This window comes from Salmo salar, chromosome ssa03 (assembly GCF_905237065.1).
Source record: "Salmo salar chromosome ssa03, Ssal_v3.1, whole genome shotgun sequence".
In the NCBI taxonomy this organism is placed as follows: domain Eukaryota; kingdom Metazoa; phylum Chordata; class Actinopteri; order Salmoniformes; family Salmonidae; genus Salmo; species Salmo salar.
The window spans coordinates 35,218,798-35,243,633 of record NC_059444.1 but is presented as its reverse complement, the minus strand read 5'-3'; the positions used below and the strand labels follow the sequence as shown (position 1 = coordinate 35,243,633).

The window sequence follows — 24,836 nt, the reverse complement described above, 5'->3', positions numbered from 1 at the left end:
TTTGGTGACTTTAACATTCACATGGAAAAGTCCACAGACCCACTCCAAAAGGCTTTCGGAGCCATCATCGACTCAGTGGGTTTTGTCCAACATGTCTCTGGACCTACTCACTGCCACAGTCATACTCTGGACCTAGTTTTGTCCCATGGAATAAATGTTGTGGATCTAAATGTTTTTCCTCATAATCCTGGACTATCGGACCACCATTTTATTACGTTTGCAATTGCAACAAATAATCTGCTCAGACCCCAACCAAGGAGCATTAAAAGTCGTGCTATAAATTCTCAGACAACCCAAAGATTCCTTGATGCCCTTCCAGACTGCCTCTGCCTACCCAAGGACGTCAGAGGACAAAAATCAGTTAACCACCTAACCGAGGAACTCAATTTAACCTTGCGCAATACCCTAGATGCAGTTGCACCCCTAAAAACTAAAAACATCTGTCATAAGAAACTAGCTCCCTGGTATACAGAAAATACACGAGCTCTGAAGCAAGCTTCCAGAAAATTGGAACGGAAATGGCGCCACACCAAACTGGAAGTCTTCCGACTAGCTTGGAAAGACAGTACCGTGCAGTATCGAAGAGCCCTTACTGCTGCTCGATCATCCTATTTTTCCAACTTAATTGAGGAAAATAAGAACAATCCGAAATTTCTTTTTGATACTGTCGCAAAGCTAACTAAAAAGCAGCCTTCGCAAATGGAGGATGGCTTTCACTTCAGCAGTAATAAATTTATGAACTTCTTTGAGGAAAAGATCATGATCATTAGAAAGCAAATTACAGACTCCTCTTTAAATCTGGGTATTTCTCCAAAGCTCCATTGTCCTGAGTCTGCACAACTCTGCCAGGACCTAGGATCAAGGGAGATACTAAAGTGTTTTAGTACTATATCTCTTGACGCAATGATGAAAATAATCATGGCCTCCAAACCCTCAAGCTGCATACTGGACCCTATTCCAACTAAACTACTGAAAGAGCTGCTTCCTGTGCTTGGCCCTCCTATGTTGAACATAATAAACGGCTCTCTATCCACCGGATGTGTACCAAGCTCACTAAAAGTGGCAGTAATAAAGCCTCTCTTGAAAAAGCCGAATCTTGATCCAGAAATTATAAAAAACTATCGGCCTATATCGAATCTTCCATTCCTCTCCAAAATTTTAGAAAAAGCTGTTGCACAGCAACTGACTGCCTTCCTGAAGACAAACAATGTATACGAAACGCTTCAGTCTGGTTTTAGACCCCATCATAGCACTGAGACTGCACTTGTGAAGGTGGTAAATGACCTTTTAATGACGTCAGACCGAGGCTCTGCATCTGTCCTCGTGCTCCTAGATCTTAGTGCCGCTTTTGATACCATCGATCACCACATTCTTTTGGAGAGATTGGAAACCCAAATTGGTCTACATGGACAAGTTCTGGCCTGGTTTAGATCTTATCTGTCGGAAAGATATCAGTTTGTCTCTGTGAATGGTTTGTCCTCTGACAAATCAATTGTAAATTTCGGTGTTCCTCAAGGTTCCGTTTTAGGACCACTATTGTTTTCACTATATATTTTACCTCTTGGGGATGTCAATCGAAAACATAATGTTAAATTTCACTGCTATGCGGACGACACACAGCTGTACATTTCAATGAAACATGGTGAAGCCCCAAAATTGCCCTCGCTAGAAGCCTGTGTTTCAGACATAAAGAAGTGGATGGCTGCAAACTTTCTACTTTTAAACTCGGACAAAACAGAGATGCTTGTTCTAGGTCCCAAGAAACAAAGAGATCTTCTGTTGAATCTGACAATTAATCTGGATGGTTGTACAGTCGTCTCAAATAAAACTGTGAAGGACCTCGGCGTTACTCTGGACCCTGATCTCTCTTTTGAAGAACATATCAAGACTGTTTCAAGGACAGCTTTTTTCCATCTACGTAACATTGCAAAAATCAGAAATTTTCTGTCCAAAAATGACGCAGAAAAAATTAATCCATGCTTTTGTTACTTCTAGGCTGGACTACTGCAATGCTCTACTTTCCGGCTACCCGGATAAAGCACTAAATAAACTTCAGTTAGTGCTAAATACGGCTGCTAGAATCCTGACTAGAACCAAAAAATTTGATCATATTACTCCAGTGTTAGCCTCCCTACACTGGCTTCCTGTTAAGGCAAGGGCTGATTTCAAGGTTTTACTGCTAACCTACAAAGCATTACATGGGCTTGCTCCTACCTATCTTTCCGATTTGGTCCTGCCGTACATACCTACACGTACGCTACGGTCACAAGACGCAGGCCTCCTAATTGTCCCTAGAATTTCTAAGCAAACGGCTGGAGGTAGGGCTTTCTCCTATAGAGCTCCATTTTTATGGAATGGTCTGCCTACCAATGTGAGAGACGCAGACTCAGTCTCAACCTTTAAGTCTTTACTGAAGACTTATCTCTTCAGTAGGTCCTATGATTAAGTATAGTCTGGCCCAGGAGTGTGAAGGTGAACGGAAAGGCTGGAGCAACGAACCGCCCTTGCTGTCTCTGCCTTGCCGGTTCCCCTCTTTCCACTGGGATTCTCTGCCTCTAACCCTTTTACAGGGGCTGAGTCACTGGCCTACTGGTGTTCTTCCATGCCGTCCATGGGAGGGGTGCGTCACTTGAGTGGGTTGAGTCACTGACGTGGTCTTCCTGTCTGGGTTGGCGCCCCCCCCTTGGGTTGTGCCATGGCGGAGATCGTTGTGGGCTATACTCGGCCTTGTCTTAGGACGGTAAGTTGGTGGTTGGAGACATCCCTCTAGTGGTGTGGGGGCTGTGCTTTGGCAAAGTGGGTGGGGTTATATCCTGCCTGTTTGGCCCTGTCCGGGGTATCATCGGATGGGGCCACAGTGTCTTCTGATCCCTCCTGTCTCAGCCTCCAGTATTTATGCTGCAGTAGTTTATGTGTCGGGGGCTAGGGTCAGTCTGTTACATCTGGAGTATTTCTCTTGTCTTATCCGGTGTCCTGTGTGTATTTAAATATGCTCTCTCTAATTCTCTCTTTCTGTCTTTCTCTCGGAGGACCTGAGCCCTAGGACCATGCCTCAGGACTACCTGGTATGATGACTCCTTGCTGTCCCCAGTCCACCTGGCCGTGCTGCTGCTCCAGTTTCAACTGTTCTGCCTGCGGCTATGGAACCCTGACCTGTTCACCGGACGTGCTTGTTGCACCCTCGACAACTACTATGATTATTATTATTTGACCATGCTGGTCATTTATGAACATTTTAACATTTTAACATTTTGACCATGTTCTGTTATAATATCCACCCTGCACAGCCAGAAGAGGACTGGCCACCCCTCATAGCCTGGTTCCTCTCTAGGTTTCTTCCTAGGTTTTTGGCCTTTCTAGGGAGTTTTTCCTAGGGAGTTTTTCCTAGCCACCGTGCTTCTTTCACATGCTTTGCTTGCTGTTTGGGGTTTTAGGCTGTGTTTCTGTACAGCACTTTGAGAATATCAGCTGATGTACGAAGGGCTATATAAAAATAAATTTGATTTGATTTGATTTGAAATTTGATACCATTCTTTATTCATGGCTGTGTTCTTAGGCAAAATTGTGAGTGAGCCCACTCCCTTGGCTGAGAAGCAACCCCACGCATGAATGGTCTCAGGAGGCTTTACTGTTGGCATGGCACAGGACTGATGGTAGCGCTCACCTTGTCTTCTCCGGACAAGCTTTTTTCCAGATGCCCAAACAATCGGAAAGGGGATTCATCAGAGAAAATGACTTTACCCCAGTCCTCAGCAGTCCAATCCCTGTACCTTTTGCAGAATATCAGTCTGTCCCTGATGTTTTTCCTGAAGAGAAGTGGCTTCTTTGCTGCCCTTCTTGACACCAGACCATCCTCCAAAATTCATCGCCTCACTGTGCGTGCAGATGCACTCACACCTGCCTGCTGCCATTCCTGAGCAAGCTCTGTACTGGTGGTGCCCCGATCCCGCAGCTGAATCAACTTTAGGAGATGGTCCTGGCGCTCGCTGGACTTTCTTGGGCGCCCTGAAGCCTTCTTCACAACAATTGAACCGCTCTCCTTGAAGTTGTTGACGATCCGATAAATGGTGGATTTAGGTGCAATCTTACTGGCAACAATATCCTTGCCTGTGAAGCCCTTTTTGTGCAAAGCAATGATGATGGCACGTGTTTCCTTGCAGGTAACCATGGTTGACAGAGGAAAAACAATGATTCCAAGCACCACCCAACCTTTTGATACTTCCAGTCTGTTTTTCGAAATCAATCAGCATGACAGAGTGATCTCCAGCCTTGTCCTCGTCAACACTCACACCTGTGTTAACGAGAGAATCACTGACATGATGCCATCTGGTCCTTTTGTGGCAGGGCTGAAATGCAGTGGAAATGTTTTTGGGGGATTCAGTTCATTTGCATGGCAAAGCGGGACTTTGCAATTCATCTGATCACTCTTCATAACATTCTGGAGTATATGCAAATTGCCATCATACAAACTGAGGCAGCAGACTTAATATTTGTGTCATTCTCAAAACTTTTGGCCACGACTGTACAATTTGAAGTGGAGTACATAAAGGACCCAGTAGAAATGTGAAGACTTTAGGTTAGTGATTTTATTTACCTGATCAGAGTTATGTAGAGGTGGTAGGACCTTGATTGGGAGGAATATAAGATGGTACATACAGTGCCTTCAGAAAGTATATACACCCTTTGACTTGTTTCACATTTTGATGTTGAAAAGGTGGGATTCAAATGGATTTAATTGCCATTGTTTGTCAACGATCTACACAAAATACTCTGTAATGTCAAAGTATAAGAAAAATTATAACATTTGTAAAAAACATAATGAAAACAATATATCTTGATTTGATATGTATTCAACCCCTTGAGTCAATACATGAGTCAATTCTTTGTAGAAGCAGCTTTGGCATCTATTACAGCTGTGAGTCTCTAAGAGCTTTCCACACCTGGATTGTGCAACATTTGCCCATCAATTTTTCAACAACCATTTTCAGGTCTTCTCATTGATTTCAAGCAGATTTAAGTTAAAACTGTAACTCAGCCACTCAGGGACCTTCACTGTCTTCTTGGTAAGAAACTCCATTGTAGATTTGGCCTTGTGTTTTAGGTTATTGTCCTGCTGAAAGGTAAATTCATCTCCCAGTGTCTGGTGAAAAGGATTTTGACTGTGCTTAGCTCCATTCCATTTCTTTTTTATCCTGAAAATCTCCCCAGTCCTTAACAATTACAAGCATACCCATGACATGATGCAGCCACACCATGCTTGAAAATATGGAGAGTGGTACTCAGTAATTTGTTTCATTAGATTTTCCCCAAGCATAATACTTTCTCTTCAGGACAAAAAGGTAATTGCTTTTTGACTTCCTTCTTTTCATTGTCAATTTTGTTAGTATTGTGGAGTAATTACAATGTTGATCCATCCTCAGTTTTCTCCTATCACAGCCATTAAACTGTAACTATTTTAAAGTTACCATTGGCCTCATGGTGAAATCGCTGAGTGGTTTCCTTCCTCTCCGGCAACTGGGTTAGGAAGGACACCTGTATCTTTGTAGTGACTGGGTGTATTGAACACCATCCAAAGTGTAATTATTAACTTTACCATGCTCAAAGTACTCAATGGCTGCTTTTTTTTTGTACCTTCTTTGCGAGGCATTGGAAAACCTCGCAGGTCTTTGTGGTTGAATCTGTGTTTGAAATTCACTGCACGACTAGGTAGTCATTCAAAAATCATGTTAAACATTATTATTGCACACAGTGAGTCCATGCAAATTATTATGTGACATGTTAAGTACATTTTTACTCCTGAACTTATTTAAGCTTGCCATAACAAAGGGGTTGAATACCTATTGACTCAAGACATTCAGATTTTCATTTTTAATTAATTTGTAAACATTTCAAAAACATCATTCTACTTTGATATTATGGTGTATTGTGTGTTGGCTAGTGTAAAAAAAAAACATTTCAATTGAATCCATTTAAAATCAGGCTGTAACAACAAAATGTGGAAAAAGTCAAGGGTTATGAATACTTTCTGAAGGCACTGTAGATGCAGATTTTGTTGTGGCAGAGCAAGTTGGACTTTATCACTATAGCGGGCAGGGTGATGAGCAATAGTACAAAGCAAACCATTAACAGATTGTATGCAGATGGTAGCAGGTAATAACAACTCGATCATAACATTAGTTAATGAGCATATGTTATCGATAGTTATATAACACCCATTGAGGACAGAGATCAAGCCATTGAGGGAAAGACCAACTGCAATGCAGGAAAATGTTATAATTTTTTTGTTTTTTTGTTTTAATAACTACCTAATACACACAAATCTAAGTAAATGAGTGTACTAAGAATATATACATATAAATATATGGATGAGCAATGACAGAGCAGCATAGGCAAGATGCAATAGATGGTATAAAATACAATATATACATATGAGATGAGTAATGCAAGATATGTAAACATTATTAAAGTGACTAGAGATCCATTTATTAAAGTAGCCAATGATTTCAAGTCTGTATGTGGGCAGCAGCCTCTCTGTGTTAGTGATGGCTGTTTAACAGTTTGATTGCCTTGAGATAGAAGCCGTTTTTCAGGACAAGGCTTCTCACAGTTGTGTCAAGTTGGCTGGATTCACACAAGAAACTGTTGAGCGTGAAAAACCCAGCAACGTTGCCATTCTTAACACATTCAAACCGGTTTGCCTTGCCCTTACAGTACTACCATATCCTGTTCAAAAGCACAGTATTATTTTACTAGGTGACTTTCACTTTTACTTGAGTAACATTCTACTAAGGTATCTATACTTTTACTCAAGTATGCCAATTGGGTACTTTTTCCACCACTGGTCCTAGCAAAAATGTAGCATGGGAAATTGCTCTTTGCTAAGAAGCATTTTTTGTTTCTTTTTGACCATTTTAATTGAAAACAGTCACAGTAAGGTACTTAATTGTTACCCAGAAATAATTTGATATTGATATAAAAATGGCTGCATTGGACATTTCATTTAGGAATGGATATATCCTTTGAATTAAGTATTTGCTATGTTAAAGAACTATCATATCATATAAAAAGTACCCAATTGTCATACTTGAGTAAAAGTATAGATACCTTAATAAAAAAGTTACTCAGGTAAAAGTGAAAGTCACCTAGTAAAATAATACTTGAGTAAAAGTCTAAAAGTATTTGGTTTTAAATATACTTAACAAAAGTCAATTTAGTTGCTAAAATATACTTAAGTATCAAAAGTAAAAGTATAAATCATTTAAAATTCCTTATATTAAGTAAAGCAGAAGGCACCATGTTGTTGTTTTTAAAATGTACAGATAGCCAGGGGCACACACCAACACTCAGAAATTATTTTACAAAAGATGCATTTGTGTTTAGTGAAGTAGGGATGACCACTTGTTCTCTTGATAAGTGTGTGATTTTCACTGAAAATGTAAGGAGTACTTTGGGTTGTCAGAGAAAATGTATGGGGTAAAATATTTTCTTTAGGAATGTAGTGAAGTAAAAGTTGTCAAAAATATAAATAGTAAAGTAAAGTACAGATACTCCAAAAAACTACTTTAGTAGTTCTTTAAATAATTTTTACTTAGGTACTAAACACCACTGTAAATATGGTATAAAGGCGAGTGATAAAGCGACATTTACCTCAGTCATTCACACTAAAAACTGAACTAGCCTAGAGTAGAGCGCCCTTAAAAAGTATCTAGTTGAGCGCCGTGCACATTTCGTGCAAATACTGGATGCTGCTCCAACAGTGAGAGAGCTGGTCTCGTGTCCAAACAGGAGGAGTTGCGCTCAATTTCTGCAGAATAACCAGGTCCGTAGTCTCCTCCCAATAGGTTAGAGCGCGCCGCCGGGTGTGTGTAAACCATCAAAAGAGAGGGAGTTGCACGGAGAGGGTGAAAGTTTGAAGCTGCCCCAGATCTCCTCGCATAGGCGTGTCGCTTGTGTCTGTCTTTTCGGATACCGGAGATCTGTTCCTGACGGAGAATTTATCGGTGCGTAATTGGGAAATGAGGGGATGGAAGTTGGATAAAACTCACATGGGAGAGTAATGTTACAATATATGTACTGTGCAGAAGACATACATTTCAGGTTGAAAAGAGTGCCCCAGTCTGTGAATAACAGGGTTGTGGAAATTGTAAAGTAAAAAGGTCTGGCCGGCTTTAAAAAAATATTTTAAAGTTTGCCAGTTGGACAACACACAGTTGTCTGTCTGTGTGCATTCATTGAGCGTGAGGGTGGTCGCAGCGCTTCACAACTAACGTAACGAGATATAATATTGTGACATGTCTGCTTCGCGCATAGGGCAAATGTTGTCATCCAAATGTTTGCGCGTTATAACCAGAGGAAATTACCGTTTTTTCGGCAATGGGGCACAATACCCCGCGGGGCACCTCACCTCTGGTGTCCACTCGGTGATGATCCCCTCTCCGCTGTCACCTTTCTCTTCCCAGAGAAGAGCACTTTCAGGAGTCAGTGAACCGCCGCGTGGACTTGTCCAAGAGAAAATGACCGAGAATGCAGCGTTCTCCCAGAACAAGGTTTTGACCATCGACACCATGAACCCCAATGTGAAGAAGATGGAGTATGCCGTGCGCGGACCGATCGTGCAGCGCGCGATGCAGATCGAGAAGGAGCTGAGAGAGGTATGCTTAATAATAAAATGTAACTTTCTTAAATCATAATTTTCTATTTTTTTCCCATTTGTTTTTAAATTGTTCAAATCATTTGTTTCTCTCAATCTGAAATATACAGCATTTTGCAAAGTGAGAAAGCAATCCTATGCACTGTCTGTCTCACCTAGACTCATTGCAACAGTCTGACTTTTAACTTGACAGTTTCCTGTGGCCTCAAATGCTCCGTTTTTCTGGATCTGCAACTGCAGCAGTGACATGCAGCCTAGGCCTGCAGGCTTGTGTGATATAGGGTGACCAGACGATTTTGGTGGCCTGTCCCCCAGCTAAAGATTTCCCAGAAATGTTCCTGATTAGCTCCCAGAAAGAAAAAAGCAACTCTGAAGTAAATTGAGGCTGACAATTCACTAATCAAATGCTATATTCAATCAGATTTGTATGTAAAAACAGTCTATCCCTGTATCAAACATGTTTGCTCTCTGCTACCAAACTTGGGTGATTCTAAAATAAATAGATAGGCTAAGATTAAGAACTATGGAGGGTTAGGCTAATCCATTTCTGTGTTAAAATTGATAGAAGTATTTTAACCCCCCCTAAAATGTCATAAATAACTGGTTTCCAGTGGCTTGAGAAGCTCTTGTCATGCCCTTTGCCATCTAGCTTAAATGCTTACCAAAATATATACTTTTTGAGTGCATTTGCTCACACACCCAGTGTGTCACCCACAAGCAGATTGACCCCTCATCGGAAATCAAATTATTGTTAAAACACCACATCGCTGATTTCTTATGACACCTGTCTAGCTATTTGTTCAACAATGATGAGGCAAGAGCTTATTGGCTTTGTTGTTGAAGATTGGAGAGAGCGTAATCGCTCTTTCTTTCACTCTCACTCGCTCACTCATTCATTATCTCCCTCGCCCTCTCCCTCTGACTCGCTCTCCCTTGTCACTGTTTGTTCTCGGTTATACAGTATCAGTTTTCATTGGAGCTGAGGAAGAGCAAGGTCAAAGTCCTCAAGTCAAACAGCAAACCGAGAGATTCACTTCAGTTCAGTCTGTTGTCTGTTATTACAACAGCTCTATTTAAACTTCTGAGCTCACAATGACGTACAGTATAAAATCTATCAGAGGTCAAATCCTCACTTTCCCCCAGACCAATGCCACTGTCTCCTTTAACTCTCTTAAAAGCAATAACTCGTCACTCCTAGAGTCGCCAGCCCCCCTCCAGTCCTACGACATTTGTTATGTGAAATTGTTGGTACTCACTGGTCATCATGTTACAGCTGCTAGTAAGTGGAGTGGTGTTTCTAGATTTAACAGTCCACTCAAGAGTGAAGAGGTAGGTTGTTGACATTTTGATGTAGCCTACTGACATTTATTTTTTACAATCATACTGTACATTTTTCAACAATGTACACATGCACACAATGCAATATTTGTTGTTTTTCTCAATTTCAATCTACATCTATTGATATTGTCCACACTGTTACATACTTTGGTCAGACTTAGTCCTCTTAGGTCAATGTTATTTTCCAGTTGGTTTTTATGTACTTGCCCTCAGTGTAACCTTTACCTGCACCATCCCGTCCCCTCTCACTTCATTTCAAGGGTTGTCATGGAAACCCAGAGAGCATAATTTACTGAGGTCAGTCAGGTGTGTAAAGCGGACCCTCCGAGTGGCTCTTTCCAGGAAGACGAGCAACGTGTATCTGTGTGTGTGCGAAAGAGGTGAAAGGGTCGCTTTTTGGCTGCGGCGGGGTGTGGAGGGACTATCATAGTAATGACTATGGTGACCTTTACCAGATGGTCCTGGGGCTTTACCCAAATACAATTTGGATTCATGGATTTTATCTCTACTATTTGTTCCGAGTCATCCTCAAACACCCCAGCCAACCAAGAGCCAACCTGGGTTAGGGAATGTTGGTTATTACCGGTAATGGCGCCGGAGAGGATGGCTGCCGTTTTACGGGCTCCTAACTAACTGTGCTATTTTGTTAGTTTTTTCACATTGTTTGTAACTTATTTTGGACATAAAGTTGCTGCTACCGTCTCTTATGACCAAAAAGAGCTTCTGGACATCAGAACAGCGATTACTCACCTCGAACTGGACAAATACTTTTTCTTTAATGAGTCCGACGCAAAAGATATACTGCTTTCCCGAGACCAGAACCAAATCCCTGTCATTCGCATGAAGAAAAGACGGAAATACAGGGGGCGGAGGTAAGGGTGCCTTGTGAGATTTTGTCGGCAAGTAGGTAAACCGCCTCTACCATCCATTCTATTGGCCAATGTGCAATCACTGGAAAATAAACTGGATGATCGGCGACCAAGACTATCCTACCAAAGGGATATTAAAAACTGTAATATCTTATGTTTCACCGAGTTGATGCTGAACGACGACACGGATAATATAGAGCTGGCTGGGTTTTCCATGCATCGGCAGGACAGAGCAACTACGTCTGGTAAGATGAGGGGTGGGGGCGTCTATTTTTCAATAACAGCTGGTGCGCAATGTCTAATATTAAAGAAGTCTCAAGGTATTGTTCGCCAGAGGTAGAGTTCCATAGGGTAGTGTCCCATAGGGCGGCACACAATTGTCCCAAAGTCGTCCGTGTTTGGCCTGGCTGTCATTGTAAATAAGAATTTGTTCTTAACTGACTTGCCTAGTTAAATAAAGGTTAAAAAAATACAAAAAAGAAATATGAAAACAAGTCTGTTTTGTTATTTAGGGGAACCTCCAAATATATTAAGTCTGAAACATAAAACTTGTTAATCTGTGCTGTATCAGGTGAACTAGCTGTAGGCTATTCCAAGTCTAACCTGATTTTCATACTGAGCTCTGATGGGTGTTAGATTTCTTTGTGAAAACAGGGCACAAAGCTTACATTCACTTGCTTGCTTTAAAAAAGGTAAGGAAGGAACACCCACTTTCACACAAAATACATTCTCTTTTTCTCCACTCCCTCTCTATCCCCTTTTCACCCCCTCCCTATTTTCTCCTACTAACACACATTCCTATTTTGAGGGCACAGATGAACTGTAATGTTTCAGGTGCAGATAAGGTTCAGGAACATTTTCTGAAACCTGATACGGCTTAAATTGTCATCATTAGTTAATTCCCCTCTTAGCCTAACAGGAAGAGAAAAAACACTAAGTAGAATGTGAGCAAAACAACTTCAACCCAATAACAGCTCTAGGACCAGGCTAGAGGCCCACGGAGATACCTTCTACCGCCTCAGTGGTCTCCATGGAGACTGCAGGAGAATTGCTGAGTAGCACGGCACACTGTGACTTTCTTTAATGAATGAAAGACATCACATTTCATCTCCTGCCTCTGCTACTTCGCTAATTTTGAAGAGTAAACTAGTAGCCATAATGATGTAACTTTCTTTGGCCAGACTTTGAATTTGTTTTGTCAGACCAATTAGAATGCTACTTACCAGAGACAGAAAAAGAGGCAAATAAACTTACACACGCAGAAAGAGAAACAACTAGAGACCTGGGTAAGGAGGTAGAGAGAGAGAGAGGGCAAAATCAACTGTAGGCTAGTCTCAATCATCTTATAAAGAACATGCAATATGCAGCACTCTGACAAGAGAACATGGCCTAATCAGTGAAGGTTTTTCAACAAGGGGCCTGCTATGTGGTCTTTATGTGACAATGTAAAAAGACTCCCTGAGATAAAATACCTGATTAGAAGCACTTAGAACACTTAAAAATACTTTTAAAGTTCCCAGAAAAAGAGGGGGGACTGATTTTTGTAATTATTTTTGGATTTGTTTTTTAATAAAACGTACTCTCGTCACTTGGGAACTGTTTTTTTTTTTTTTTTTGCAACATATCTCGTTGCAAAAAAATGTAAACTGCTCTCTACTCTCAGTATGAATGGAATGGGAGGAGGTCCTTTGTATTCAGTGGGTGTCACTCCCCTGCTGTTTGTGATTGGTCTGAACTGAGAGACACCTCTGTCTTGTGACCAATGGGAGTGTAGGAGGTTTATTTTCTGTTGTGAACTTTGGTGGTCATTGCTGGTCCAGCTGGCCCAATTAGATTGGATAAATGTCTCTGGTGGGTAGAACAACAGCAGGGCTGCTTTGCTTCCCTCTGGGTTTGAATGAGTTCCACTTGTGGCCACTGATCGCTGTCCATGTTGTCAAATACCGAGCATCTGGACACTCACTGAGGAGCCTGTGTTCTTGGCCAGTTTAGTTCCGTTGTCCATCCAGGACAGGTTGTTCTTAAGGAGATACTTTCAACCTCTTGACATATTGTTCTCAGATAATGAGAGAAGTAGCTACGTAAGTAGTTGCATTTTTCTTTGCTTATAAGGACAGAGAAAAGGGAACAGACAGCTAGTGTTACCATTGGCCTATAAGAACATCATTTCACCACATTCCTTGACAACCTCCCCAAATTCATTATTTTTTCCTATTCTCCATGACCAGTTCTGTTTTGCAGTCTGTTTTTTACATCGCATTTGACACCTACTTTACACTTATCGTCTGTTTCTACAGCTGGAAACTGGGTGATATAACACTTGACAAGCCTTCCAGGCAGCAGCCAGCATGGGACTGTGTGTTTCTTTTTGCTTTCCAGACGGCATTTTCTCTTCTTTAATATATTAATATACAGTAGTTGGGCTGAACAACTTCTCGTTTTGACTTCCTCCACTCTGCTCCCAAACACACAGACGCACATGATGTGTTTGTGTTTGTAGGTAAGTGTGTACAGTTGGAAACCCTAACATTGGAAAAGCTAAAATTGGATTCTGTCACTCATGTGTTTTATCTTTTTCTTATGGTTTTATTTAATTTCATCTTTATTTAACAAGGCAAGTCAATTAAGAACAAATACGGCCTGGCAAAAGGTCTCCTGTGATGTCCTACATTTTAGGACCTAAAAGCAAGGGATGAGGAAAGCACATATTTAAGCAATGCAGGCTGCCAAGTCATTTCTCCTGGCAAAGACTATACCTGATTTTGTATTTGTGCTTGAGAGTTTAAATAAAAACACATGGCAAAGGAAATTATGAAGAGCTGTTTGGCTTTAAGGGTTGTCTATTTAAAGGTCTAAGGGCTAGGGGCTGGGTTTCTACTAAACTAACATCTGGAATTGTTTTACGATGGTCATACCAAGGATTGTTTAGCTATTTTATTTTGAAATTTAGGACCCCTTTAGGTATAAAAAAAAATATATATAAAAATGATTTGATGAAATATTGAATTTGGCCTATTAGCTTATAGAAACACATTGAATAACAGATTCATACATGGAAAAACTGTGTACAAATAAAGGAAGTATGTTTTGAAGTGTCTGTCCAATATCTGAGAGATATAAGAAAGCTCAGAAAAGAAAAAGTTCAATGTGGAATTATCTGTATACCTTTGATGTGGAACTGCCCCATTCACTTCCATTCATTTTTCGGCCCGGTACCGGGTTACCTTTAGACGTGACCTCATATTCCAGCAGGAAGTGACCTCATACTCATGTCTTACTTAGAGGGACACGCTCAGATAAGTAGTTATAAATGGTTAAATATGAGTTTATAAAGAGTAAAGTAAAGTATTGGACTGCCTTTATCCCCTGCACACCCCTGTGACCAAAGAACGCATGGGACACACTCTTTTCACGCCACTTCGATACAAAGAACTCTTTTGCTATCCCTAACCATTTTCCTAACCTTAACCTTAGCCATTTCCCTAACCTTCTATGAAAAAGTCACTTCGTTATCGAAGTGGCGTGAAGAGTGTTTCCCAAGAACAGGGAATCGAAGTGGCGTGAAAAGAGTGTTTCCCAAGAACACATTGTATTCATCCATCTCTTTCATCCTTGCCCTAATTGTTTCATCCTCTCTCTGCCTCTCTCATTGTTTTGTGTCTTGTTTCTCTGTCCTGCAGGGAGTGAAGAAGCCCTTCACTGAGGTCATCAAGGCCAATATCGGTGACGCCCATGCCATGGGCCAGCAGCCAATCACCTTCTTCCGCCAGGTCTGCTTTTATCCCCTATGTTCCAAAACATTTATCTAAAACAACTCTCTTTTTGATTACAGGGTGTCTTTCATTGTCCTTTGTCATTTGAAACCGTTCTGTCTATGAAAAAATCACATTGTGACATTTTCATGCAGATTCATGCAGCGTTTCATGCAGATTTGTGTACACTATCCTGCATCAACTCCTGTCTGTTCCTCACCTAGCTCTCGCTGTCCTCTCTTCCTCCTCAAGGTCTTGGCACTCTGCTCCTACCCGGAACTCTTGAATGACAACATGTTTCCAGAGGATGCCAAAAGCAGAGCGCGCCGCATTCTGCAGGCTTGTGGAGGGAGTAGTTTGGGTATGTTGTTCAGATACTTGATTGATTGTGTATGGGAAGGATGTAAGTTAAGATAAAATTCACAAAGGGGATATTTTAGCCAATAAGCCTGTGTCAGCCTGTTAGTGTCTGCATAAGCAATGAATGACCTTTCGCAGTCTAGGGTGGCCAACCCCGATCCTGGAGAGTTCCACAGTCCCATTCCACAGTCCCATGCTGGTTCCTCTCTCTCTCTCTCAGGTGCGTACAGTGCCAGTCAGGGTATAGACTGTGTGCGGCAGGACGTAGCTCGCTACATCGAGCGTCGGGACGGGGGCGTGCCCTGTGACCCAGACAACGTCTACCTCACCACCGGCGCCAGCAACGGCATCGTGGTAAAAACAAAAAATCTAATAATTAGATTTTACAAGTAAACTTCTCACTGCAGATAAGGGGGGGGACAGGAGTGAAGCGTTGAGGACTCTAAACGTGAGATGTACCCATCGGTCCTCCTTCACTCCCATCTCTCTCCCAGACTATGCTGCAGCTGTTGGTGTGTGGTGAGGGTGCGTCGAAGACAGGGGTGATGATCTCCATCCCTCAGTACCCTCTGTACTCGGCTGCTCTGGCTGAGCTGGGCGCTGTGCAGGTCAACTACTACCTGAACGAGGAGAAGTGCTGGAGCATGGACCTCAGTGAGCTGGAGCGCTCCCTAGCGGAGGCCAGGAAGCACTGCAACCCCAAAGTCCTCTGCGTCATCAACCCTGGAAACCCCACTGGTAAGCAACCAAAGCTTAATACATACGGAATTCATGGTGCGTCATGTAGAGGTTGACATAGGGATTTCACAGTCCTCCCAGTCATGTCACTAGACGTCGCCAGAGGACATAGATCCCACTTAGACCTAAACCAAAATGTCCAGTTCTGCCAATATGAATCTGAACCTTTCCCTCTCCTCCTCTGTAATAGGTCAGGTCCAGAGTAGACAGTGCATTGAGGATGTGATCCGATTCGCTGCTAAGGAGCATCTCTTCCTGATGGCTGATGAGGTAAACTAATCAGGCAAGGTCAAGAACTGGGGCCTCATTTATAAAGGTTGAGTACCCATAGAATGTGCCCCAAAACATGTGTGTGCCAGTTTTCACGTAAAAGTTGGCATTTATAAAAACTGAACTTGATGTAAGAATGTGCTTATCATCCCGCAAACTTTAGACCATGCATACGCACAGTTTCTAATGGTTAAAGTATTGCATTGCAAGAAGTCAAAAGTAGCCTAGTAGCTTTTTGCAAATAGGGAATATATGATGACTTATTCATAACAAAAAAAATCTAATAACAAGATGCAATCATTTGCTGTTAGTGAGAAGTGTGAAAATATATACATTTTATCTTTGCGTTCTAAAATAATTAGAAATCTCTTTCCAATTATTTATTACATTTCCATGATTATTGCAGAATACATTCTTCACCTTTTCTGACTGTGATGGTTTAGTACAAGTCAGGATAGGCTACCATTCATCCCATCTCTCATTTGATTGGACCCACTTTACAGTAGTGTATAAATAATCGACCAATATTTATAGTATTTTGCCTTATGCGATCCGAAGCATAGTTTAACGGTAGAACAGACTGTTCACATTTTCCATTGACATTTGTAGGCAATGTCTGTTTACTGTAATGTCGAATGTCTAGACAATATTTCATTTATTAACGTAATCCATACAGTACCAGTCAGAGTTTGGAGAGACCTACTCATTCAAGGGTTTTTCTTTCTTTTTTACTATATTCTACATTGTAGAATAATAGTGAAGAAATAAAAACTCTGAAATAATATGGAATTCATGTAGTATTGCTGCAGAATTCGGTGGTAGCCATGCTGGTTAAGTGTGCCTTGAATTATAAATAAATCACTGACAGTGTCACCAGCAAAGCACCCCGACACCATCACACCTCCTCCTCCATAATTCACGGTGGGAACCACACATGCGGAGATCATCCGTTCACCTACTCTGCATTTCACAAAGACACCAAAAATCTCAAATTTGGACTCATCAGACCAAAGGATAGATTTCCACCGGTCTAATGTCCATTGCTCGTGTTTCTTGGTCCAAGTAAGTCTATTCTTCTTATTGGTGTCCTTTAGTAGTGGTTTCCTTGCAGCAATTCGACCATGAAGGCCTGATTCACGCAGTCTCCTCTGAACAGTTGATGTTGAGATGTGTCTGTTACTTGAACTCTGTGAAGCATTTATTTGGGCTGCAATTTGTGAGGCTGGTAACTCTAATGAACTTATCCTCTGCAGCAGAGGTAACTATGGGTCTTCCTTTCCTGTGGCGGTCCTCATGAGAGCCAGTTTCATCATAGCGCTTGATGGTTTTTGCGACTGCACTTGAAGAAATTTTCCAGATTGGCTGACCATCATGTCTTAAAGTAATGATGGACTGTCGTTTCTCTTTGCTTATTTGAGCTGTTCTTGCCATAATATATACTTGGTCTTTTACCAAATAGGGCTATGTTCTGTATACCACCTCTACCTTGACACAACACAACTGATTGGCTCAAACGCATTAAGAAGGAAAGAAATTCCACAAATTGACTTTTAACAAGGCACCCCTGTTTTTGAAAATGCATTCCAGGTGAAGTTGGTTGAGATAATTCCAAGATTGTTCAAAGCTGTCATCAAGGCAAAGGGTGGCTACTTTGAAGAATGTAAAATATAAAATATATTTTGATTTGTTTAACACTTTTTTTTGGTTACTACATGATTCCATATGTGTTATTTCATAGTTTTGATGTCTTCACTATTATTCTACAATGTAGAAAATAGTTCAAATAAAGAAAAACCCTTGAATGAGTAGGTGTGTCCAAACTTTTGCCTAGTACTGTGTTTATATATATATATACATATGTATGTATGTATGTATGTATGTATGTGTGTATGTATTTTAACTGACAAATAAAATAAATCAATCATTCCAATTTGATGAATGGAAAGAGGCATCTGTTACAAAACACTCAAAAGTTTACTGACATTCCGAGATTGTCAAGCCAAGCCTTGGGCAAGCCTACAAGATAGGGAGGGATGTGTTTTCTGTTTGCCATGATTGACATAGTCTATTTATTGTGGTGTTGAAAATGCAAACCATGATATTGAAGTGCCAGTATGTTTTGTTTATTGGTTGTGTGGTGCATTGGCACATAATCATGTTGGTGGAAAATGTGTTGCATATATTTTATGTAATTATAAATATGGCATCAAAATGTTGAAAATCTGATTTAACCCCAGCTGATAATTGTCTGCAACCGGCTCTGATCGTAAAGTAATGAAACAGGTAGGGAGAGTGAGCTCCTGTGTGGTGGTCGGCGACCCTTAACCTTCTGGCCCGTAGCCCTGTGTGGCATTGACTGTGACAAAAAAGCAAAGTAGATATCCACGTTTATAAACACAGGGTCGCAACAGTTATTGTTATTTGTGGTCATAAACATTATTTTGAGTTAATTCTATGAGGGGGAGGTTGTTAAATAGATTTGACAGTACAAGGGCAAGGTCATGTGAAAATAAATGTACTTTGAGGAGGGGGGTGCATTTTGTTTATGACAGCTTGAGTTGGACCAGCCTCCCCCTTCCCACTAGTAAATTTAGATCTGTCCCTTACTAATATCATCCTGATCCTCCTCATAAACACAATTTCAACTGTGCTTACCTTTACGTAATCTACTAACATCCCCTTCCCTCCTCTCCTGTCCCTCAGGTGTACCAGGATAATGTGTATGCGGAGGGTTGCCAGTTCCATTCCTTTAAGAAGGTGCTGTTTGAGTTGGGACCACAGTACTCGAACACTGTAGAACTGGCATCTTTCCACTCCACCTCCAAGTGCTACATGGGAGAGTAAGACATTTTCTCGCTCTTTCATGCTCATACCCTGAACCGTTCACAACCAATATACAAACAGGCCAAGAGGACTGAGTAGGAATCTGCATTATTTTCTGTAGAAACCTCAAGAGCAATATTCAGTAACCTGACTTGACATATAAACCATTATATGACTTAATTTAAAAGTATATACTGTATCACCAATAGATATGGTAATGGTACGGTGATGTGTTGCCTTATGAACCACTGTACTGTAACTGGTCTCCCCCTTTTGCTCTCCCAGGTGTGGTTTCCGTGGAGGTTACATGGAGGTGATCAACATGGACCCAGAGGTGAAAGCACAGCTCACTAAGCTGGTGTCGGTCAGACTGTGTGCCCCCGTCCCTGGTCAGGCTCTGATGGACCTGGTGGTCAACTCCCCACAGCCAGGAGAACCTTCCTACACCACCTTCATGAAGGTAATCATTTGGTTATATGGTTATTTAGCAGACATTTTTTAATCAAAAATGACTTACAGGACTGTTAACATTGATAGAGACACATATTTAATATACAGTGGGGTCTGAAATGATTGACACCCTTGATAAAGATGAGCAAAAATGACTGTATGAATAAATAAAACAAATACTGAGCAATATTGTGTGCTCCAAATAATTGGGGAAATTATATTATTTTCTACTAATACAATTGCTCAGAGACATAGATTTTGTTTAACAAGTAAAACCTTTTTCTCAAAAAGGTAGGGGTAAAAATGATTGACACCCGTGTTTTCAAAATGGTTGCCTCTGCCTTGATATCCTTCGTCTACGCTTATGGACTGCTCTCTTCAATTCAAACCACAAAACATCAAAGATCGACCACCATAGTTTACAGTAGGTATGGGGTTCTTTTCTGCTCATGCATTCTCATTTAGATGCCAAACCCACCACTGCTGTGCGTGGCCTAAGAGCTCTATTTTCACGTCATCTAACAAATGTAAATGACTGGAGTTTGCTAAATGGCATTGGCACTTGGATTGGGACTGGTGCTTTGGGCAAATTACATGAAAATAGAGCTCTTTGGCCACGCACACCAGTGGTGGGTTTGGTGACGAAATGAGAATGCATAAGCAGAAGAAAAAAAACATACCTACTGTAAAATATGGTGGTTGATCTTTGATATTATGGGGCTATTTTGCTTCCACTTGTCCTGGGGCCCTTGTTAAGGTCAATGGCATCATGAACTTTACCCAGTACCAGGACATGTTATCCAAAAACCTGTTCGCCTCTGCCAGGAGGCTGAAACTTGGCTGCAAGACAATATCCCCAAGCACACATTAAAATCCAGAAATAAATTGTTAACTGGCCACAAAGTTTACATTTTGCAATGGCCATCTCAGTCTCCAGACTTGAAACCCATTGAAAACCTGTGGTTTGAATTGAAGAGGGCACTCTATAATCGCAGACGAAAGACATCAAAGGATCTGGAAGGATTCTGTATGGATGAATGATCTAAGATCCCTCCCAATGTGTTCTCCAACTCATAAAACATTTTAGAAAAAGGCTCAGTGCCCTTATCCTCGCAAGGTGATGTATTGGTAATGTATGAGAGTTCATTTTCGACAGAAAAAATAGTATTTTTTTGCATACAATATAGTCAATAATAGTCAAAAGTTTGGACACACCAAGTCATTCAAGGATTTTTCTTAATTTTTACAATTTTCTACATTGTAGAATAATAGACATCAATACTATGAAATAACACATCGAATCATGTAGTAACCCAAGAAGTGTTAAACAAATCAAAATATATTTGAGATTTGAGATTAAAGGTTCAATTAAATAACTATATAATTAAATTCTTCAAAGGAGCCACCATTTGCCTTGATGACAGCTTTGCACACTCTTGGCATACTCTCAACCAGCTTCACCTGGAATGCTTTTCCAACCATCTTGAAGGAGTTCCCACATATGCTGAGCACTTGTTGGCTGCTTTTCCTTCACTCTGCATTCCAACTTATCCCAAACCATCTCAATTGGGTTGAGGTTGGGTGATTGAGGAGGTCAGGTCATCTGATGCAGCACTCCATCACTCTCCTTCTTGGTGAAATATCCCTTACACAGCCTGGAGGTGTGTTGGGTCATTGTCCTGTTGAAAAACAAATGATAGTCCCACTAAGCACAAACCAGAGGTAACGGCATATCACTGCAGAATGCTGTGGTAGCCATGCTGGTTAAGTGTGCCTTGAATTGGAAATAAATCACAGACAGTGTCACCAGCAAAGCATCCCCACACCATCACACCTCCTCCTCCATGCTTCACGGTGGGAACCACATATGCAGAGATCATCCATTTACCTACTCTGCGTCTCATAAAGACACAACGGTTGGAACCAAAAATGTAATTTGTACTCATCAGACCAAAGGACAGATTTCCACCGGTCTAATGTCCATTGCTAATGTTTCTTGGCCCAAGTATTAATGCAGAATGCTGTGGTAGCCATGCTGGTTAAGTGTGAATGAATTCTAAATAAATCACAGACAGTGTCATCAGCAAAGCACCCCCACCCTATCACACCACCTCCTCCATGCTTCATGGTGGGAACCACACATGCGGAGATCATCCGTTCATCTTTACGTCTCACAAAGACACGGCGGTTTGAACCAAAAATCTCCAATTTGAACTCATCAGACCAAAGGACAGATTTCCACCGGTCTAATGTCCTTTGCTCGTGTTTCCCAAGAAAGTCTCTTCTTCTTATTGGTGTCCTTTAGTAGTGGTTTCTTTGCAGCAATTTTACCATGAAGGCCTGATTCACTCAGTCTCCTCTGAACAGTTGATGTTAAGATGTGTCTGTTACTTGAACTCTGTAAAGCATTTATTTGGGCTGCAATCTGAGGTGCAGTTAACTCTAATGAACTTATCCTCTGCAGCAGAGGTAACTCTGGGTCTTCCTTTCCTGTGGCGGTCCTCATGAGAGCCAGTTTCATCATAGTGCTTGATGTTTTTTGCGACTGCACTTGAAAAAACGTTCAAAGTTCTTGAAATGTTACGGATTTGACTGACCTTCATTGGGCTCCCAAGTGGCGCTGCGGTCTAAGGCACTGCATCTCAGTGCAAGAGGCGTCACAACAGTACCTGGTTTGAATCCAGGCTGTATCACATCCGGCGGTGATTGGGAGTCCCATAGGGCAGCGCACAATTGGCCCAGTGTCGTCTGGGTTTGGGTGGAGTAGGCTGTCATTGTTAATAAGAATTTGTTCTTAGCTGACTTCCCTAGTTAAAGAAAGAAAGAAAAAGGTCCTAAAGTAATGATGGACTGTCGTTTCTCTTTGCTTATTTGAGCTGTTCTTGCCATAATATGGACTTGGTCTTTTACCAAATAGGGCTATCTTCTGTATACCACCCCTACCTTGTCACAACACAACTGATTGGCTCAAGTGCATTAAGAAGGAAAGATATTCCACAAATTAGCTTTTAACAAGGCACACCTGTTAATTTAAATACATTCCAGATGACTACCTCATGAAGCTGGTTAAGAGAACGCCAAGAGTGTGCAAAGCTGTCATCAAGGTGAAGGGTAGCTACTTTGAAGAATCTCAAATATAAAATATATTTTGATTTGTTTAACACTTTTTTGGTTACTACATGATTCAATATGGGTTAATTCATAGTTTTGATGTCTTCACTATAATTCTACAATGTAGAAAATAGTAAAAATAAAGAAAAACCCTTGAATGAGTAGATGTCCAAACTTTTGACTGGTACTGTAGATCAGTATTTGACAGTATAAAATAAACGATTCATTTTTCTTCATCTTTGTGAATGGTGTCAATCATTTCGGACCTCACTGAATGTGGCCCATTCGCAAAATGAAACACACACCGTCTTCCCTGTGTCCAGGAGCGAACAGCAACCCTCAGTCTGCTGGCAGAGAAGGCCAAGTTGACAGAGGAAATTCTGAACACTGTACCTGGGATCACCTGTAACCCTGTCCAGGGAGCCATGTACTCGTTCCCCAACATCAGCCTGCCTCAGAAAGCCATCAAGGAGGCGAAGGTTAGTCAGCCCTAATTAGTTCTGCTCTGCTGTTAGGACCTGAAACAAGTCAAATTCAGGAAATTAATTTCCATTTTATTTGAATAATAATAATAAATTGCATTTGTAGAGCGCTTTTCGTTTACAGACGTAAAATCACAAAGCTCTTTACATTCTGAGCAACCATTCAAAGAAAAAGCTTTAATAAAAAGGGCTAAAAACATTAAGCAAGACATTTTTAAACAAAATCCTTTTGTAAAAATCTGGTTGTGAAATACTTACTCTATGGACGTGTGTACCTACTGCAATACCGTAATTCACATATGCTTCTGAACCTGCTTTAATACTGTAATTTGTGCTTCTCTCTCCAGGCTCTGGGCCAGGTACCAGACATGTTCTACTGTATGAAGATGTTGGAGGAGACTGGAATCTGCCTGGTGCCGGGAAGTGGCTTTGGACAGAAAGACGGGACCTACCACTTCAGGTATGGCCAACCCAGTTTACACAAACATCTTATCACAACCTCTCTCAGCATAAAATGGGCATAGTACGTTATGGTGAAACTGGATCTTTTGGATGTACATCCCAAAGTAGGAATGTAGACAACATAAGTAACGTGTGTCATCCATCATTTCCAATGCACTGCGTTCTGTTCAAAGTCCAAGCTGTAGTAGATTACCAAGGTGTGGAGTCTATTATTTATTTTACAGCTCTTTAATGATGTTCTCTTTCATTTTCTCCCTTCCTTTTTCCAGGATGACCATTCTGCCGCCCACAGACAAGCTGAAGATCTTACTAGCTAAAGTGAAGGAGTTCCACCTGAAATTCACTCAGCAGTACTCTTAATCATCCTCCTTAACTTCCTAACTTTCACCAAATCAGAAGAGAATAGGACACAGACCAATATGTGCACAGTCTACCAGCCAACCTATCAGAAATCATCTGTCAATAAGTGCCTACTGTACTGGTGCCTCTGTCTTCGGTCACCTTGACAATGCACTTTAACTCCTAGGCCTACAAGATTCCAAGAAATGGTGGACTCACAGACTGTACATGTAAAAATGTAGTGGTTGTGAACACCAAGGAAATTTCGTTTTTATAAATCAGGATTAGAGCTGTAGTTTTTTTTATGTTGGGACATATCAAATTTATCTGACATATATAACTTGATGTTCATTGTCATCTCAGTTGTGTGTCCGTGCACACACTTGTGTGGGAGAGAGGGTGTGTGTCATGATCCCACAAGTCAAGGCCAGTATGATGGTATAGTACATTTTAGTCATTTGTCACACACTCTTAACCAGAGCAACTTACAGTAGTGAGAGCATACATTTTCATACTGGTCCCCCATGGGAATCGAACCCACAACCCTGGCGTTGCAAGCGCCATGCTCTACCAACTGAGGTACGCTGGACTAGTAGTAGTGTATGAAATGAAGAAATGGAAAGAGCTACTAGATTATTTCCAGACTCTGTAGAAATAGTTTTGTAAGTATTGTAGTAAGGTACTGTATAAGATAGTATTATGTAAGAGAAGCTTTCACATAATGATTTTAATTGAAATATGATTTTATTACATTTGCTAAATAAATATAAAATTTTTGCCTTTTTTTTTGTGTGGAACTTTCCGCCATAGTGCTAGAATTCCACAAGAGGGCACACTTGTCACACGCCATACATCTACTACAAAGAATGTCCTTGACTTTCAGTTGAGTAGCATACCGTTACATTCTTTAGACCAAATTCATTTAAAAAACGGGATAAAGAGGAGACAGCAGGGAGAAAAATCAGAGACCAGTTTTTGAATAGCAGGAGAATGAAAATAAAAGAAATGCTGTCAAGGATTTGGAGAATTATGAAGACAACAACAGCTCATGGCAGTTATCATGGGGAGTGAGTCAGGAGCCTACTGTGCGCACACACACATTGGGAGAGGTTGTCCCCTGAGGATGAGTTCTCCTTGAGGGCTGGCCTGCTTTCACAGGTTTTATTGAGAGTTCAGTTCCTGTTAATATTAT

At 41.1% G+C, this 24,836-nt stretch overlaps 1 protein-coding gene across 3 annotated transcripts; it reads left to right on the top strand.

Annotated features, from left to right (window-relative positions):
* Positions 1-7,714: 7,714 nt before the first annotated feature.
* LOC106600424 (alanine aminotransferase 2-like) lies at positions 7,715-24,428 on the top strand. Of its 3 annotated transcripts, none has more exons than XM_014191758.2 (12): positions 7,715-8,000; positions 8,460-8,651; positions 14,538-14,627; positions 14,862-14,970; positions 15,190-15,323; positions 15,464-15,707; positions 15,898-15,977; positions 18,681-18,817; positions 19,086-19,260; positions 22,685-22,840; positions 23,191-23,303; positions 23,575-24,428. In XM_014191758.2, the coding sequence occupies exons 2-12, from the start codon at positions 8,514-8,516 to the stop codon at positions 23,663-23,665; spliced, it is 1,467 nt and encodes a 488-aa protein (XP_014047233.1). In that variant the 5' UTR covers positions 7,715-8,000; positions 8,460-8,513; the 3' UTR covers positions 23,666-24,428. The 3 variants fall into 3 exon arrangements, with proteins under 3 accessions (XP_014047233.1, XP_014047234.1, XP_014047232.1); XM_014191759.2 differs by having other exon boundaries at positions 7,796-7,819; XM_014191757.1 differs by lacking the exon at positions 7,715-8,000 and having other exon boundaries at positions 8,007-8,651.
* Positions 24,429-24,836: the final 408 nt, after the last annotated feature.